Here is a 20,202-nt window from a genome sequence, read left to right on the forward strand (position 1 = left end):
GCATTTTAATTAACAAAGGGATGATGTATTACTCAATCAAATACTTTTTATACCATACATTTAACACGGTTATTTCTTTTAAAGTTCATTATAAAAGGCAAAAATTCTGATATTTTGTAAGTTTTATTTAGTAATAAACCTAAATTCTCAATAAAGTATAGTTTTTATTTTTTTATTTTTTTATTTTAAGTGTGAACAGGCTCTTTTTTGTATGATATATAATAAATTCACTTAATCCACCTAGTCCACCTAAGCCCTTGTCTAGGCCCATCTAGGAGCATAGGTGCTAGGTTCAACTCGCCACTTGACTAGCGTCTTAAACGACCTAATGTTACAATCTTGTATCCGCCACCGCACACAAACTATGATATAAAAAGTAGGCAAGCAGAGGAGCAGCATAAGCAAAAAATAACAATACACAAAACCACTTCTAATATAAATTTCACCAATCATACACCAAAAGGAGCTAGCAAAAAGTTCATACGTAGAACAGTAACACTTGATACGTCTGATTTTTTTTAGTCAATTGTCAAAGTGAGCTTTTTGTCTCTCTTATGGTAGTGTATATGTCCCTTCAAAGTTCATGATCAATGAAGAGAAATAAGAGCCTATATATGCCATTCTTATTTGTTAAAAGATGAGCATTGCACAGTTAGTATAATGGATGGTTATTATTTGAATTTGCCTTTGAAAGGGGTGGGCACCGTCTGGATGTAGAGAATCGCCTCACATTAGAAAGCTAAGAAACCTTGCCTAACTTGTAAGAAATTGAATTACTCATTTCATTGCCAATTGATTCTGAAGTGGAATTCCAACTGTTTTCCGGCACTATTAGTTATCAAAGAATTTTTTTTCCTTTACAATCATCATTTCACACTAGTGTGACTTAGTCTTGGAGAGAAACTGGCCAGAATTTGCATCTGGAGTCTGGACAAAGATAATAAGGCAATATAACCGATAGTCTGACCATATCAGCCTCTGCCGGAGCAATAAACAGACAGAAAAATATGCCTTTGGTTAATTAATTATTATTATATTTTACCATATAAGCTTTAACATAATGCATTATCTATATTGAAAGGCCGGCGTTTTCTAATTTAAGTTTGTTCTTCTGCATTCTCTATAAATAACCAACTTCCTACATCTATTCCTTCACCTCTCTCTCAATCCTTTCTATTTTACACTTGCAATAAACTTTACATATAATCCCCCATTGAAGAAGTTGAAAAATCAAGATGGCAAACCAAATCTTGCTATTGACTACTTTCCTAGCCATGACATGTTCTCTGGTCGTTGCTTTCGAGCCTAGTCCGTTGCAGGATTTCTGTGTTGCTGATGCAACTAGCTCAGGTCTATGTCGAATATTTTGGTTAATTTTCACTATTACATTAAGATATATACTTGTGATTCCTTACTTAATCCTACAATGATTATAACTTCTATGTTGGTTTGTTAACTGTAACAGGAACAAGAGTGAATGGGCTACCTTGCTTGGACTCCAAGCTAGCAACAGCTGAGCATTTCTCCTTCAGTGGACTTCATATCCCAGGCAACACCTCAAACCCTGTTGGTGGAAAAGTTACCCCCGTCAATGTGGCTCAAATTCCAGGACTCAACACCCTTGGCATCTCACTCGCTCGCATTGACTACGCACCAATGGGCGTCATCCCACCCCACACTCATCCCCGTGCCACTGAGATTTTAACCGTCTTAGAAGGCAGCCTCGATGTTGGCTTCGTGACCTCAAACCCCGACAACAAGCTCATCTCAAAGGTCCTTAACAAGGGTGATGCGTTTGTGTTCCCTGTCGGACTAGTTCACTATCAGAAAAATGTGGGCACTGGAATGGCCATTTCACTCTCTTCTTTGAGCAGCCAAAACCCTGGAGTCAACACCATTGCAAATGCTGTGTTTGGATCCAATCCCGCAATTCCTGAGGATGTTTTGGCCAAGTCTTTCCAGGTGGACAAATCTGTAATTCGTGATCTTCAAGCAAAATTTTAGATGTTTTTCATGGAAATAGTTTATGATATTTCATATCATCTCTCCGTCTATTTTGTGATTTTCGCATGTTTGTAAAAGTATTGTACTGAAATCACCTGAAATCGAATGGTTTTATATGAAATTCCTCAGTATCTGGGTGCCCCTTGTGGAAAATATCATTTTTTTACAGTAGCAGAACTAGTGAAACAATGAAACGTTTAAAACTAGTGAAAATACTCTCCAAGAAGCAAAATTTCGTGATTAACATTTTTTTTTAAGATTAAGTCAAATACACACCCGAAAATAGGGTTTTAGTTGAGTTTCTTCTGGTTTCCGATCGAAGCCAACGCAACACTGACCCGGCAACCCGAGTGTTATATGGAGTTTAGTGGCAAAGGGGAAAGAAAATTTTGTTAAGCTTGTGTTTCAAAACAGCAATAATCCAACTATGATTTCCTCAAACAATAATCCAGCTATACCTAACATTTCAGCATCTTTTTTAGGCAATAGAAATATGTTAAAACAATAATTCAGTAAATCCAAATAGTCTAATTACTTTTTCCGCAACCTTGACTAACAAGTAATCAAGCTACTAGAACCCTTGTTCCATGCATTTTGATTCTCTGTCAAGCGACTCGAACGTAGCTGCATCTCTAAGAACCGAAGAAGTGAACAGATTATGTAATAACTCGGTTTCAGTTACTCTACCAAAGCATGCTGGCATTCTGTGCATGGAAGTTAAACCTGCAAGATGGAGCTTTACCTTCGAACACGACCGATGGCGTTAGCGGTAATTTCATAGCTCAGTCAGTGATATCAACTGCTGCTAAGCGAAAATTTTCACTTCATAGAAGCTGCCTACCTAAGGAAAAAACTCATAGAATAATCTACTATTGGGCCTTTGGGAGGCGAAACCATACCATTAAGTCTGGTGCTCAATTTGCCGGGCTCATGCCCTGCTGTCCGGCATCCGTGGAAAAGCCGGTAAGTAACTGAGAATCGCAGAGACACGAAGAGTCGTAAAAAAATCAGTGAAAGAAAGTGAAGAGCACATCCAAGGGGTTTTGAGAAGGTCCAGATGATGGTAGGTGAAATTCATGCTCAACATTCCCTTGAAGTAGAAGATAATGTTTGTGTGAATCCGATGGTTAACAATGAGTGCAGAATTTTTCTCCAGTTTAGACTTAATAGTAGAAGATAATATCTCGGAAATTATACGAAAACTAGTCTTATGAAGTTTCTCACCATCTAGTAACAAAGTTGCTCAATAATTTTGGTATACAAATGAGTGGCTCTTGGCCGTTATTTTCTGCACGCCGAGTCTCAAGCAGAACAACAGATATAACGAAAAAGTGATTCGGATATCACAGAGAAACGAAAGCAATAAAATGAAACAAGAACTATGCACTAAATATTTGTATCTGCAACAATTTTACAGTTTTGAGTACAACACATCAAGCTGGGTTGCCAACGAAAAGGTTGGAATTTCTTTCTATCACACAGTGGTTTTCACATTCAGACTACAATTCGAGACCTGAAGAAAACTATATCTGAAGCAAAACAAGACAGTCTAACTTGAGACTGGGACAGAACACCTTGTCATGGACATAATTTTACCAGTCTCCTCAGAGTTCCAATCAATTTCGACAAAAAACAGAAAGTGACTGTAAGCAAAAGGGCTACAAGCCGACCTCCAAAAAGTCCGGCAAGAACAATTAGGAAGAGAAACAGATACCCGAAATTCCCTTCTTTTCCTTCTCTTCCCTTCTTTTTAACAACCAACGGTGTTTCTTCGCCAGCCAATGAAACTCTATCCAATCCTTGGATTTCAGACTTCTCTTCTGCATCTAGTGAAAACACTGATATGTTTTCGCTTTCTTGTTCATCCTCATTCACATCTTCATGGTCTTCTTGTGCTTCACATCCCTCTACCTTATCAACTCCAAGGAAACTAGAATCTCCACCGTACAGCACAGGCTCCAGCTCCTGCTCGTTTGGCTTACCCTTTCGACGCAACTTCTTAGGCACAAATTTCTTGATAAGTTTAGCTTTAATCTTAGCATTCTTGCTACCCTTACTCTTCTTATCCCCAACAAATTCACCTCCATCTTCGCCACCCTCCACGAGCTTTATCTTCTTATAATCCTTCCCCAATAACTTAACCAATGACATATCCTCGACAGTCTTATCAGCACAAACCCTTCTCTTATCCACCAGCTTCTTCTTCTTACATTCCATCCCAAGCAAGTCAACCATACTTTTTTCGCCGGAAGTTTTATCAACGCAAACACTTCCCTTCTCTGCCGCCTTTTCCTTCTCACAATCTATACGGAGCAACTCAATCAATCTTCCCTTCTTGTTAGCATCAACAATCTCAATCTCTTCAATGGCAGAATCTAAAAACACAGTCCTTTCTCTTGCAATCACTCCCTTCAAATCATCACTCTCGAAACCATTCAAAAACAATAAAAATGCAGACAATCTCTGACCCATCACAGATTTCGCATTCGAACATGGTTTCAAGAACAAAGCCAAGTGCTTACCGGCGTATTCGAGAAGCAGAAGCAGAAAAGCAGACAATGTGACCCCAACGACGAGCTTCTTGGTGCTCAGAGCCAAAACCACCACCACAAACATCTTCATCACCGCCGTCAGAACCGGCCCCCAATTGCCACCGATGCAATCCTCACCGCCAACAACAAAATTCTTCTTACGATTTTCAATCCCAGTAGCTTCAACGCCGTGATCGGCTTCTATGGGCTTCAAATTCTCGACCTTTGGCGAACTGGGTTTCACCAAAATCGGCAAATCGCCCGAACCCAGTTCACAATTCAGAGTGATCCGATCGTCGACCCGGTCCTCGACCCGACTCTCTCTCTTCTTGCTCTTGTTCTTATTCTTTTTCGACGGTTTCTTTAAGTGATCGCGGTTCTTGACGAAGAGGTCAATGAGAGAGGTGGGAAACCCGGTCTGCACGACGAGCGAACCGCCGCGCTTCGGCGACTGGAGATCGGCGACGAATTGGGAAATCCGATTCGCCCTCATCTTCTTCCACGGAAGCGGCATCGCCACTGAAAATTTGGGGAAAAAAAAAAAGAAAAACAGAGCAGAGAAAAATTGGTTTCGAAAGGAAACACTCAATTTCTGAGAAAAAAATAAATTATGGGGTTTTGATTTATAGCAGTCATCGTCTACTATTTCAATTAATTAAAAAAAATTAAAGAAAAGAAATGGGAAAGCGAGTTGAAATCAGATGGGGGTGCGGTTGTTGGGTGAAAGGTTGGATCTTTGAACGCGGCACGCGGCACGCGGCAGAGTTGAAAGTTCTTTTTGTATGTTTCCGTTCTGGGTCCGGAAAATTTTGTTTTGTTTTTGGACATGGGTGCCGGAAATTGAATCCATTTTAAAAGTCCATATTCTGTTGGATTTGTTTTCTGTTTTTTTTGTTAGGAGAGATGAGTGAGGAAGCGTTCTTGGGGAGGAGGAGGTAAGTGATGAAGAGCAAGAGTAACCAATTTTTGGGTGGAGAGGAAGAGTTACTAATTAAACTGAAACAAACAAACGGTTTTGAAATTGGTGAGAGTTATGTGGTAAGAATTACTACATTGATTTGATGCCCTATTCTACGGGACATTTGGGCTTTTACCTAGAACCATGAGTTTCGTTGTATTTTTGTTTGTCCCTCGAGATAGTAGTTGAGGCAGCACACTCTCTGGTTTTATACGTAGTTAAGTATGGTGGTTCTCATTTGTGGGATTTTATCGGTCCTGAATTCTTTTCATTTTTGGCAAACGATGGGCACATTACCAATAGAATCCAATAAAGTCTAATGACAAAAAAATAAAAAAAAAGGGTAAGAACTATTGCATTGATTGATATGATAGTCTTGTCTAATGCTGAAGTTTTGTCGCAATGTTGTTATTTATACAAGCGATATTTAAGGATGAAATAACCAAAACTAGAATTTACGATGCAAGGATGAATGTTGTAAACTAATTATAAATTTATGGCTCATCTTTTAAAATTTAGTGATCATCTAGTATCATATTCAGATTTTATTAGATTCTTTTCTCTTTTTTTTTCTTATCAAGGATTTTATTAGATTCTAAAATGCATTAATGAGATTCAAAATATAAAACTCACATAACCGTATATTAATATCGTTCATTTTCCGATTATACATGGGGCAAAAGTTTAAAGTAACTATGTAACAATCAATCGATTCCGATTCGTTATAGATGTTTTTCCGTAAGTATTGGATTTTTAATTAGAACTCACATCCACCCATACCAAGATGCTTATATAAACCAAATGGGCAATTTTGTTAACCTAATCAATTAGCCTATAAGAGTAGCAAGAGGCAATCCATGCATGACTATATAAGCCAAATGTGCAATTTTGTTAACCTAATCTTCTTTCATGCAATTTTGGCAAACCTTAAAATCCATATTCTTATCATCATTAGAAGTTATATTATTTTATATTTTCTTAAATTGCTACATCAATATACATATATGCACAATGCATATGAAATACTCGAAAAAACTTCACACACACTGTTTGTCTTGAATCTCCTTAAAGTGGCTAACTACTAACTAGTGCAAGTGTCCCATCCATTTAAACTTTTTGCTTTATTTTATTATTACTAGTTTGTTGTGAGTGAATGCTCCTTTTAGCTTATTGTGCTTGAAATATCTTTCAAGTTGCCATCCAATAGTGAGCTTACCTAACCTTTATCCAATACGCAATTGCTCATTTAGTGCAAACAATGAAAGGTGTCACTAAATTATCAACAACTCTTTCATGGCAATTTTTTTCTTCGACACCTAAATCATCGAGTACTATTTGCATAATTAATTGTTGAATCTGATTGATCTAACTAACAAGAATTATCACAATAAATATATTATAATCCCAATTTATTTTGACTTAAAAAGACGTCGTAACTCAATGTCTTGCTTTTACCGGATGTTTAGGTTGTAATTTGCTTTACCATATTGGAAAATAAAAACAAACTATTAACAAAGACGAGCAAAGTACAGACATCGCAACACGCATTATGCATAAACTGGCATCTGGAGGAGCAATTGTCACCAACAAATCCACTTTCAGCCCTTTCATGTGTAAGATGTCCCCCACTCCTCACTGAAAACCACTCGATGGAATTATTGGACCAAGTTAGGATATTTCTTGGATGGGACCCCAATTTCACCATGATGTGCTTAGAATCCGATGGCTGTTTTTGCTTTTATCCCATATAAAGATGGAAAAAGATAACTATATTGTATAATATGTACACAAATATTATTGGTAAAGTGAGAAGGGGAAGAAGAAATGAAACATGTTGGCTTAAGAACCAAGCACGTAGAATATCACAGTCGAGACGGGACCTAGTTTGGTATTATTGTGTTTTTAAAGAAATGTTTCTGTTGTGCAGTAAAAAATAAAAATAATCAGTTGTGAAATAAAATAATAAAGTGTTTAATAAAAGTTTGTAAAGATGTTTAGAGTTTAAAAATCAAAATACATTATTAAAATGTTTGATATACTTTTATATAAACTTTTTATAAATATGGATGACAACCAAAGAAAACACAACATTCAGAAGGTTATTTATTTGTATGGCCAAAAGAAACTTCACTAAGTACACTTCTTTTTTCACAAGCTTATAAGATTAAAAGAAATATATGAAATATATCCTAACTTTTATATTAAAATTTACAAAAAATATTTTAATTATAGAACCATCTAGAGGTCCAACCACTATTATGTCATTAATTTCTTCTCAAATAAAAAAATGAAATTCACATCTGGAAGGAACAAAACTAAAGTTGGTGTCTACGATTCTCAGTGATCTGATCAGGTTTCTGCTTCTGCAATCAATATAAATGCCCATCTCTAGCGAAAATTCTTTTAAAATATTTACTGTAGACTGACAATAATTCATCGCATATTTCATAAACTGTTTACTAAAATATGTTGTATTCTTACCATTAAACAAAGATGATGGTTGAAAAAAACAAAAGAACACAAATAATGCATGCATGTCTTCGTCGTGTTTTTCGCGTAAAGCCATAGACTCTTTGCAAAAAGGCTTAGACCTAGTTTGGGAGTGAGGTGCTTAAAAAAAAGCAACCATGAAAAAAAGTTGTGAGGGTTTTAGGTGTTTGGTAAACTAAAAAAAAATAGCTTATTTTGGAAGCTGCTGTGAGAATAAGCTGAAATCAAAGAAAAAAGCTGAAGCTGCTATTTGTAGCTTTGGAAAACTGGCTTTTTTTCAAAGCACATGGAGTTACAGTGCTTCTTTAATTAAAAGACTCAATATTAGACTGCTTTTTTTTTCAAAAACACTTTTACAAAAAAGGTTTACCAAACACTCTGCTGATTTATTTCACAGCCGCTTATTCTCACAGCACAGCCGCTTATTCTCACAGCAGATTTTTTTCAAAACACAGCAATACCAAACCAGCCATTAATCTCTCTTTCACTAAACAAAAAAGCTAAAACGTCTCAATTGGTACGGGAAATTTAATAAAGTCTTGGTGGCATATATTCTATTTTTTTGTAAAAGAGTAATAGTTTGTTTGAAAGTATTTTTAGAGAAAATATTTTAGAGTTGCAAAAGCACTTAAAGTGTTTCTTGCAAGAAACACCAATTCTTCTTGCACGGAACACTTTAAGTGAATTTTTAGGATTCACTTGCAGTTTTACTTAGAATTGGTTTCAAAAATATTTTTACCAAAAGTGCTTTCAGCCATTTTAAAAACACTTTCAAACAAACTCTAAATTATAGTAACTCTATCAAGTGCTCAAATATTATAATTATTAACTAACTTGGAAAAAAATCTCAAGTAATTAAAAATGTTTTGTTCATTGTGCTCACGTAAAACGTGTACTTAATTATGGAGAGATTACAGGGAATAAAAAGGGAGACCCCATCCCCATTGGTGTAACCTTTTCTTGCAGGTAAACGACCAGAAAATGCTGGTGTAAATTGACCGATGATGATTGAGTTCATTTTTCTTTTCAGTTTCTACTCATTTGGTCACATGTTTTTTGATTATTTGAGATACAGCTGTTACAACTATTTTGCTTCTTTACTACTTCAAAGTTCAAACATCACCAAAAGCAAAGTTGAATGTGCTTGTACATGAAAGCAAAAGTTGAAACTTCGAAAACGTACGAAGATCTTAGTTTAACACGCGTAGGTAGATAAAGCAGAAATTTTTAAGTGTGGCTGTGATATTTGTGCTTAGGGTTATAATTTTTATTTTTCTTTAAAAGAAGTTTAGCTGGTGGCTTCGGTATAGCAGTCATTCCTTCCGGGAGCCAGGAAAACTCACAAAGACTCGTTCCTTTCGAGGGCTGAGAAAACTCACAGAGGCATTTATGTCTTCCCCTCGCCACTATCGTGCGATTCACCTGCACTAAGAATCGAATTCAGAACATGTCTTGTGGAATACAGGCCTGAAATTTATCCCTAACCACTGGGTCACCCCGTAGTAGCGAAGTTGTAAGTTACACTACACAATTATAACATATATTTTATTCATTAACACTAAATATTAATTCTATTGAGGTTGTGTTGAGTTTTGTTTTAAACATGATTTAGATGGAATATAGTAAAGGTTACCCATCCCATGCAACTTACCGACTTGCTTCCTAAATGAAGGAAAAATACCGAAACAGTTAGGTGGTCGACAAGTCGGCAAGTTTACACAGTGGGGTGTGATATCTATACACATTTTTTTACTTCTCACATACCTCTTTAATTTTCAGCCGTCGGATCAGATGAATTGAAGAAGATCAACGAACAGAGCGTGTGTGAGAAGTAAAATGAGGTGTGTGGATAACACATCCCTAAAATATAATATTGACAATCAGTGTATACGCTGTAACATGAGTAAATTGATGTTCTAGTACTCTAATTATTTAACACAAAATCAGTAAAAAAGGTTTGTAGCCGAATTTTTAAGTCTATGGAAAGCAAAGCTGGAAGCACATTGGACGGTGTCATTTTTTATTTTTATTTTTTGTCAAAAGAGTAGACTTGATTATAATCTATTGGAAACGTTTATATCTTCGGCCAAGATATTGAAAAGAAAATCAAGACCTAAAACATCCCACAAGAAAGAACTTCCATGACAAGCAACATGCGAAGCCACTAGGTGGGCAGCAAGGTTCCCACCCCGCGGAACAAAACTGAACTCAACCTCTCTAAACTGATTTGCTAAATACCAGATATCAAACACACTCCAACGTAGCCTCTGCAGTACACTCCTTCTTTAGCATACGTATTAGACTATGGGGATCAGACCAAGTCACTATCCACTCCCTCCCTTCTCCCAGGCAGGCGACCAGAGTAGCCTGGAAATTTGCTGCATCTGCTCCATCTCACGTTCCTCCCTTGATTTTGTTCAATAAGAAGTGGAGAATAGCTAAATTCCATATAGAGGGGGAAGGGATATTATTTGCTACTCACCGTTGAGTCGTTGACCATTGACAAAGAAAACAAATTTCTACTTGGATAGTCCTATTCACACACAATTGGTGGTCATTGATATTTTTCAATTTATTCAATCTAATAACCAAAAATTGAAAAGATAAAAAGTAAAAATAGGTATATGAATATTACTACCCTTCACTTTTGTTTAATCACATTATGCATATGCATTCATCAGATTATAATTGCAATATTAGCCCAACATTTAAGCCCAAAATCTGTAAATACCCATTTAGCCCAACATTAACATGGCCTGATGGGCTATGTGCACAGCCTAAGCCCGAGCTCCAAACCCAATAAGTCTGAGATCTACAAACGATTGAACATGAGATTTATTTTGAAAAGGGTTTTTATCACAAATGATCACTGAAATTGACTATCGCCATCAAGATAGTCCCTCAAATTAAAAATCATTCAATGTAGTTCTTGAAAATAGGTGTTGCAAATCAATGTGGTCATTCCGTTACAATTCTGTTAAATTTTTTGTTAAATGCTGATGTGGCACATAAACGGACCTTATAAGTTATTTTTTCTCACAAATGGTCATTGAAATTGACTCACAACATCAACATAGTCCTTAAAATTGACCCGCGACATATAAATAGTCCTTGAAATTGACCCGCGACATATAAATGGTCCCTGAAATTGAAAATTGATCAATGTAGTCTGACAAGTAAGTATCTTAAATCAATGTAGTTATTTCGTCACAATTATGTCACAATTATGTCAAAAATTTTGTTTCTCAAATCAAGTAGGTGTATTAATAATTTAATAGTTAATAAAAAAATTGTCAACCCAAAAATCCAGTCCTGCAATCACCTCCGATCCCATTCCACATTTCTCTACCTCATTTGCTCTCTATTGTCTAAAAAAATCTCAATACACCTATCTTTACACACTTCAACACCCTTCACCGAATTGAACCTGGATCGAGATTACATTTGGTGATGGCTTGGCCCATTGACAACGACTAATGGGACATCACCATTAACATTTAGGCGATCAATATCCTCACAATCTTAATCTTGAAAAGCTTGTTTGACGCTTCCTTGATGTTCTGGCGATGCAAAGAACGATGAGGTTTGCCTTGCGATAATGAGGTTATAACCGAGGACGATTGTTGGTTGAAAACTATTTCCACACCCCCTCTTAGGCCTTGGTTAAGGCTTGTGCCTTTGAGAATTTATGGAAGATATCTCTCTTCGGAATAGGCCTTACTATATAAAAAAAAAAATTCCATTGTGTAAAAAGGTATTTAGACAGTTTTTTTAATTAATTATTAAACCCACATCAGCACATAACAATTTTTTTTTTACAAAATTGTGGCGTAAGGATCATATTTATTTGCAACACCTATTTTCAAATACTACATTGATTGATTTTCAATTTCAGGGACTATATTGATGGTGTGGGTTAATTTTAGGGACCATCTTAATGTTGTGGGTCAATTTCAAGGACCATTTATATGTCATGGGTCAATTTCAATGACCATTTGTGAGAAAAAAAAAAAAGACTTGTGTGGCCAATTTATGTGCCACAACAACACTTAACAGAGTATTGACGGAATGACCACATTGATTTGTGACATATATTTTCAGGAACTACATTGAATGATTTTTAATTTCAAGAACCATTTTGATGGTGAGGGTCAATTGCAGAGGCCATTTGTGATAAAAACCCTTTTGAGAATATATGTAAGATGAAAACAAAAGAAATCGCAAGTGGTGGATTTGCCTTGATGATCATGATCTTTCTCTTCAATTTATTATTTTTCAAGTTCAAACTTTTTTTATGTATTTAAAGTAAAAGTGTCGCTTATATTAAAAAAAAGAAATAAATTAATTAGGGATGAAGATCGGGAGTCAATTTCATATTTAAACCTAAGTAGAATCCTAATAGCTTTTTCTCATCCATTGGTTCTATTTCCATATCATCTTTGTGTAAAACAAAGAAGTTGGCCTTTCGAATTCTAATTACTAGATTAATATAGAGGGCTTATATGGTATGAAAATGATTGATTAAATCATATTATCCACTATTACTTGGTATCCATCTATTAAGAATTAAAGCAAACTAAACTGCACCTCTCAAACAATGGCTACTCTTTTGTGTTCATCTTATTCTCTCACATAAAACTAAACATATATTCTGTATGTATAGCCAAACGATGGGAGTAGTAGATACATAGGATATATTCTCGATTATAGTATAAAATACTGTGATCATGGCTTTTCAATTATAACTTTGAAAGGTAGCCGCACCTACTGTTTTTTATTTTTATTTTTAAAAGGGACAACTGATGGCAAGCCACGGTTATCCCTCTTATTTAGGGGCTGGGAAGGAATGGTGTGGGGTTAGAGATTTGATTAAGGATAAGATATGCTTTATTTCTTTTTTATATAGTTAGGTTTTAAGGATAAGATTTTGTATATATTTAAAGCACAAACTATAGTAGATTTTGGGTGGCTATCAGAAACCATAAAAATAGATCACCCAAAATAGTAGGACATATATATCCTTCTATAGCTTTTGTCATCTTTGTTTGCCTTGAAGCAAAAGAAACACTGCTCAGTGGTGGGTACTCTCTAATAATTCTTAAAAAAAAAAACCTCATAATATTTTTTTAATATAAATTATAAAATAAACTAAAATATCCCATCCACCATAAACTATCAAAGATCCAAAATATCCGCAAGTGGCCCTCTACGTGGAATGTTGTCCTTGCATCACAGCGTGGGTTCAAAATTTGTTTGGTTTTATAATTTAACAAATCTATTGTTTTACAACAAAAAAAAATCCTAATTTGGAAGTGTAATTAAGGTGGTGTAATTGCTTTTGAAAGTGCATGGGGTTGTTTGCCAAAAAAAAAAAAGTGCATGGGGTTTGTAATGGAAGGTTAGCTTGGCCCTAGATCTCACTAGGGTGGAAATTGTTGGAAATTTGTGGATTGGTACAAGTGACAAAATCAGGTGACAATTTCGATCATGATACATTTATTCCAATTCGAAATTTGCATGAATATAAAATTTGATGGGTACGTACAGAGGAACAATATTGTTTACATACTTTAAACACTAATTAAATTATAAATTATCTCATTTTGTTAAGTATAGTATTAGTTAAGGAATTATTATTGGCACTTTAAAAATTTAATTGTGCAATTCTCGTAATTTTTTTTTTCAAAATATAGAAAGTGCACAATTAAATTTTGGACTTTCAATAACAATTCTCTACTAGTTATTGCGTTATATATTATTTTTCAATCAATGTGCCTGCTAATCAATCGTATATCAACATGAACAGGACACACCTATAAATAACTAACCCGAACACAACCCGATTGCTAGCCTGGCCACAAATGTGGGATTATGTGGCTCCAAAAATAATTCATAACATAGAAATGCTAAAGAGACTCGTTTAAAGTGAAATTCTTCATGGACTTTCCGCCACCTCATAGTTTAACGTTAATTCTCATGTCAATTTTATAAAACATTGTGTAAAAAATATAAGATGACAGATGATCCTACTATTAAGAAAGTATCAGTTTTGAAATAATCTCCTTTAACATTTCTCTCCACTCCAAATCAATATCCAAATTTCACACCCACAAACCATTCTGGTGTTGGTGTCTCAGGAAGTTTTAGGGCAAACTGTGACAGCACATCGCCCCCAAAATTAGAAAAATCCCGAAACCCACAAAAACATTATCTATAATAATCCAAATTTGATTCCCCAAAATACCCCTACACATTCCCCAAACTTCACCGGACCCACCCTTTAAAATATACAATTCCCAAAGCCATTTTCCCCACTACCCGTTCCGCTCCATCCAATCGCGGCAAAACCAAAACCTATCACGGTAACATTTTCCCTCGCTTTCCCCTCCCATTTTCCCGGCAACCAAACAGGTCTCGAACCCCCAAGAATGAGAGAAATCCTCCACATCCAGGGAGGCCAGTGCGGCAACCAGATCGGCGCCAAGTTCTGGGAAGTGATCTGCGATGAGCACGGCATCGACAGCACCGGAAGGTACAACGGCGACTCCGAGCTCCAGCTCGAGCGAATCAATGTCTATTATAACGAGGCCACCGGAGGAAGGTACGTCCCACGTGCGGTGCTTATGGATCTGGAGCCTGGGACGATGGACGCGCTCAGATCCGGCCCGTTTGGGCAGATTTTCAGACCCGATAACTTCGTGTTCGGGCAGTCTGGGGCCGGGAACAATTGGGCTAAGGGGCATTATACGGAGGGCGCCGAGCTTATCGATTCCGTGCTCGATGTGGTGCGAAAAGAGGCTGAGAATTGCGATTGCTTGCAGGGTATTGAAAACCAAGATTTTGGGTTGAAATTGTTTTTTGGGTTTGTTTTGTTTATCTGATTTGATCGTGCTTTTGGTTTGAAATTGAATCTCAATTGTGTTTGTTAATTCGTTGATTGTTGTTAATATGATTGGATTGGATTGGATATGATATTGTGGTGCTTAATCATGTCTTATTTGGGTTAGCTTGATTGAATGTCTTGTTCTGTTTCCTATCTCTCAAATTATGGCTAATTTTTTTTGTAAATTAAGTTTTTATCCGTTGCGGTTAATCGCATTTTATTTAAATGTGGACACGTCGTTGACATCTGATCGATGTCACAAATATTTGGTCCACAAGTGCAGTTAAGCATAACGTAGAAGGAATGAACAAGAGCGGTTTTGATCGATATCTAGTGTTTCTTTTGAGTTTATAATTTGAATGGCTGATTGGTGTGAATGAAATGATTCAGCTTTGTAATGTTGGCCATGTGTTTTGAACAGGATTCCAAGTATGTCATTCTTTGGGTGGTGGCACCGGCTCTGGCATGGGAACTCTTCTTATTTCCAAGATCAGAGAGGAGTACCCGGATCGAATGATGTTGACATTTTCTGTCTTCCCATCCCCAAAGGTGTCTGACACGGTTGTGGAGCCATACAATGCCACCCTTTCCGTCCACCAGCTTGTTGAAAATGCTGATGAATGTATGGTTTTGGACAATGAGGCTCTGTATGATATCTGCTTCCGCACCCTCAAGCTATCCAACCCTACTTGTAAGTCCAAATCTTAGATATATGGCGGCTGACAAGTGACCGTGATTGTAGAGTTATATAATGATCTTTTTCTGTTTGATTGTATCTTAAGTAAAAAAGATTTTGATAAATCATAGACTGGCATCTTATACTGATATGATATGAGACGCATTTGTATGTGTTTGTGTGAATTCTTATGAGATTTTTAGAAGGAATGTCATGTGATCTCTTAACATTTTTTTTTGCACGGCTAATGCAGTTGGTGATCTTAATCACCTCATCTCTGCTACCATGAGCGGTGTCACATGTTGTCTTCGGTTCCCTGGACAGTTGAACTCTGACCTACGCAAGCTTGCAGTTAACCTTATCCCTTTCCCACGGCTGCACTTCTTTATGGTTGGGTTTGCACCCCTAACTTCAAGAGGATCACAGCAGTACCGTTCTCTGTCTGTGCCCGAATTGACCCAGCAGATGTGGGATGCCAAAAACATGATGTGTGCTGCTGATCCACGCCATGGACGTTACCTTACTGCATCTGCTGTGTTCCGTGGTAAGATGAGCACCAAAGAAGTTGATGAACAGATGATTAATGTCCAGAACAAGAACTCCTCATACTTTGTCGAGTGGATTCCCAATAATGTTAAGTCCAGCGTGTGTGACATCCCACCCAAGGGTCTGAAAATGGCATCCACTTTCATTGGGAATTCGACTTCAATTCAGGAAATGTTCAGGAGAGTTAGCGAGCAGTTCACAGCTATGTTCAGGCGAAAGGCTTTCTTGCATTGGTACACGGGAGAGGGAATGGATGAGATGGAGTTCACCGAGGCTGAGAGTAACATGAATGATCTGGTTGCTGAGTACCAGCAATACCAGGATGCAACTATCTACGAAGAGGAGTACGAAGGGGAGGAAGAGGAGGTTGGTGCTTGATGAATCGTGCCATGGTCGTGGTTTCTCAATTTGTGTAAACTCGTTATGTTTGTGGCTTAATTCGAAAAATTGATTGTTGCTCAGTCAATTTAGATTTGACATGGATGTATGGAATGTGGGAGGGGTCCTTGTATAAGAGATGGGTTTTGTAAAGACGCTTTTGTGTTGGATTTGAATGTTGTACCGAGTAAGGCATATAATGTCGAAACTTATATTTCAGTGATGGAATTTTCTGTCTTGCACCATATGCTTTTTGTATTTGTATTTGTTTTGGTAAAATGGAGCCGCCCAAATACCCATCGTTTCCTTTGCGTGCTATGAATTATATTCGAAGAAAGGGATGCAGTTTAATGTTTTAATTATAATATCGTATATGCATACCAATTTTTTTTTTCATGTTCCATACCGTTGAGTGGCCCGAAACATCAATTGTTTAAATTTTGCATATAATAATTATAAATTTAATTCTTACTTACAAATAAAGCTAAATTTAGAGTATCTTCAAATGAGATGTCAAAATGTCCACATCAGCAATAACGGTAAAAAAAAGACATTGCTAGTGTTTTCCAAATGAAATGCTAATTTCTATGTGACATGACATGGAAAGGCAGTAGAGAGAGTTGTCAAATTTGAGAGCAGCTTCAAATCTATTTTTAGTAATTGATAAATGCTTTTATAATTTTTATACTTATCTTTTGTTTTAAAATACTAAATGTAACTATAAAAATTAAATAGTGTAATAAAAATAGTGGTTTAAAATTGATATATCGGTTGAAGAACAAAATTTTAAAAAATATTAATGTGCCACATAAGCCTTCAAATTTAAATTTTATGTTTAAAATTTGATATCTAAAGATGGTTAGTTCTTATTTTACGAGTAATGCAAGACTCTGTTATATTTGTCTTGGTTATTCTTAATTTCTTGGGAACTTTAACGAAAAGCTCTCGGTAATGTTTACTTTAACGAAAAACCATATTTTTTATACTAAAAAAAATCAAAACTATTCACTTTACCCTTTATTTTGTCCTTATTAAAACTCAAAGTTTTCAAATCATTTTCAAACCATTTTCGTTAGTTTTCCTTAATTTATTATCTTTTACAGAAAGGAATAATTTCAATTCCGGCACCTGAGTAAAAACGAGGTAATAGATGACAAGCCTTGAGTTAAACAAAAAAATTTCACACGCGGTTAGAAAACGAGACTTTTTCAGTGCACAAAAAATACGAGCTCCACTCTCTGTATAAAAGCAGCAACGTGCTAGGTCTTTATCCACAATTCAAATTTACCCTAATTTCCTTACAAAGTTTAAGCAAACCAAAGAGAGCAAAAGATTTTCGAATTTCTAATGGCTTCTCAGCTTCTTTTGTTGGCATTCCTTGCCGTATCTTCTTCCATTGCTTCGGCATCTGACCCGAGTTCCCTTCAGGATTTCTGTGTCGCTGATAAAGCCTCAGGTAGGCACCTAAGCTAAATCATAATTATATCGTACATGTATGTACATAATATCAGTCAGCTAGTCAGTATTGGAATTATATTTTTTTCTAATGTATTCTTTTCCACCATGATTTTAGTACTGGTGAATGGTTTTGCGTGCAAGGACTCCAAACTTGTCGATGCCAATGACTTCTTCTTCAGCGGACTTCACCTAGCAGCAGGCAACACATCCAACCCAGTTGGCTCACGGGTGACCCCCGTTAAAGCAGTCCAAATTCCAGGACTTAATACTCTTGGTATCTCCATGGTGCGTATCGATTATGCCCCATGGGGTATTAACCCTCCACACACGCATCCTCGCGCTACAGAAGTCTTGAAGTCCTGGAAGGGAGCCTCCAAGTGGGTATTATCACTTCCAACCCAGAAAACCGTCATATCAGCAAGGTGCTTCAGACGGGTGATGTGTTTGTATTCCCAGTAGGACTTGTTCATTACCAACACAATGTTGGAAATAGTAATGCAGTAGTCCTTGCTGCTCTCAGCAGCCAAAACCCTGGTGCCATTACTGTTGCAAATACAATATTTGGATCAAAGCCTGACATCCCTGCTGATGTTCTTGCAAAGTCTTTCCAAGTGGACAGCAACGTAGTCTTCGATTTGCAGGCAAAATTTTAGAGTCCCATTGGAATCTCCGATTCAATCGAAAGGGATCTGACTTACAGTTCAAGTGAATCATGTTGGTCTGCTATTTTGTAATTTTTGTTATTTTAAGAACAAGGGACTGTAATTGTGTTAGATTCTGATACTTCAAGAGGATAATTTATTTCTCCTCGGATAGAAACGCAATCAGAGTTGATCTATTTTGCTTTATTTGTTTGCTTAGTAGTTAGGGAGGCCTTTCCTCCAAGAGCTTTGCAATCTACAAGACTATATGCATGAAAACCGTTTAATTCTTTAAGCAGTTGAAAGTGGCTGCCTACTATATAGCTAGTTTCCGAACCAGAAATGTCTGTCAAATGCTATACAGATTTGCTTTCTGCGAACTTCACTATCATTACTCCACACATCTATATTATCCTTGTTTTGTGCCTTAGTTCAAGGAATCTGCCCTACTCTTTTCGATATATTCATGTTTTAATCAACAATGGTTGAGCTTGTTTATAAAGAAGGGTTAGCTAGGCAACACAATTTCGATCAATAAGAGATCATCAGGGCTCTTGGATCGGGGGCTTTTCAGCTAATATGGGAGTAGGAGAAGTCCATGAAGTTGAGCTTTGGATAAGGCTGTTAGGAGGATACTTGAGAATCTGAACCTGGTGTTTTAGTTTCACTCTTCAAATGTGTTGTGAATGATTTTGGCTTCTTTTTTACATTGCTGTAATCATTTGATTTTCTCGATTTGATCAATGTGATTTAAGTCATATTTATCGGAAAAAGGAACATGGTGGCTGATGGTTTGACAAAGCTAAGTTTTTCTTTGGATCTGAGTTGTATTACGTTGGATGACTTTTTACCTTTAATTGTTGATTGTTGTAAAATCGACGGTGTGTGCAGTGGAATAAATGAAACAAGACACAAAATTTACGAGGTTCCTCTACTGTCAGTGCGACTGGAGTACGTCCTCGAGGCAATAGTGATGCTGTTATTATAATTTGGAATAATAGGAGTACAAAAATAACTCTCTCTATTATCTCCTCTCATCTTCCTCTCTTTTCTCTCTTCCTCTTCCGTATCCTCCTTACCCTTGATGTTGTTGGGAGTTTGTATTTATATAGAAAATAGGGGTCGTGTGAAGCAAGCCTCAGAAGGGCAACTTGCTCATTATTTTATTCTTTGAGTGGACATCCACTGTTCTATAACATTCCCCCTTGGAAGGCCACAACTTTTCAATTGACTCGTTAAAATCTTGATCTATTTTTTGATGCTCCCCCTGATGAGTAATACCATATATGTTGTGCTTGTTGACTTTCCACAGGCTTGTTCTTGAATTGGGTAGAGGGCCTTCTGCTGGACTTCCTCCAAAGGTCTGAATTTACTTCTTTTATATAGAGCTAAATTTGATTCAAGGGTGGTGGACACTTGATCTTGAATCAGATTTGTGATTTCTTCAAGGACTTTCGAGGCTTGATCTTGAATGAAATTGGACCATGAGGAGCTTTACGTGGCAAGTGATCTTCGGTTTTGTCGGGGATGAACAAGCAAGTGTTTGTTGCGCTTGTCTCTACATGCTTTAATGTATCATTTTCACTTGCCTTATCTGTTGCCCTTGCATAAGTGGTATTTTCCCTGGTTTTTCCCCA

At 36.7% G+C, this 20,202-nt stretch overlaps 3 protein-coding genes and 1 pseudogene across 3 annotated transcripts; 3 read left to right on the forward strand and 1 right to left on the reverse strand.

Annotated features, from left to right (window-relative positions):
- The first annotated feature begins 1,201 nt into the window (after nucleotides 1-1,201).
- On the forward strand, nucleotides 1,202-2,171 carry LOC126623823 (putative germin-like protein 2-3). Its single transcript, XM_050292800.1, has 2 exons — nucleotides 1,202-1,350; nucleotides 1,466-2,171. Exons 1-2 carry the CDS (start codon nucleotides 1,236-1,238, stop codon nucleotides 2,002-2,004), a joined length of 654 nt encoding a protein of 217 aa, XP_050148757.1. The 5' UTR covers nucleotides 1,202-1,235; the 3' UTR covers nucleotides 2,005-2,171.
- A 1,196-nt stretch (nucleotides 2,172-3,367) lies between these two features.
- Nucleotides 3,368-5,146, reverse strand: LOC126623535 (uncharacterized). Its single transcript, XM_050292445.1, has one exon. It carries the CDS (start codon nucleotides 5,047-5,049, stop codon nucleotides 3,583-3,585), a length of 1,467 nt encoding a protein of 488 aa, XP_050148402.1. The 5' UTR covers nucleotides 5,050-5,146; the 3' UTR covers nucleotides 3,368-3,582.
- A 9,133-nt stretch (nucleotides 5,147-14,279) lies between these two features.
- On the forward strand, nucleotides 14,280-16,694 carry LOC126623138 (tubulin beta chain). The gene is made up of 3 exons (XM_050291924.1): nucleotides 14,280-14,805; nucleotides 15,288-15,557; nucleotides 15,796-16,694. The coding sequence occupies exons 1-3, from the start codon at nucleotides 14,412-14,414 to the stop codon at nucleotides 16,464-16,466; spliced, it is 1,335 nt and encodes a 444-aa protein (XP_050147881.1). The 5' UTR covers nucleotides 14,280-14,411; the 3' UTR covers nucleotides 16,467-16,694.
- Nucleotides 16,695-17,813: 1,119 nt separating this feature from the next.
- On the forward strand, nucleotides 17,814-18,945 carry LOC126623139 (putative germin-like protein 2-1; annotated as a pseudogene).
- The last annotated feature ends 1,257 nt before the right edge of the window (nucleotides 18,946-20,202 follow it).

The sequence above is a fragment of the Malus sylvestris genome, chromosome 5 (genome assembly GCF_916048215.2).
Source record: "Malus sylvestris chromosome 5, drMalSylv7.2, whole genome shotgun sequence".
Classification (NCBI taxonomy): domain Eukaryota; kingdom Viridiplantae; phylum Streptophyta; class Magnoliopsida; order Rosales; family Rosaceae; genus Malus; species Malus sylvestris.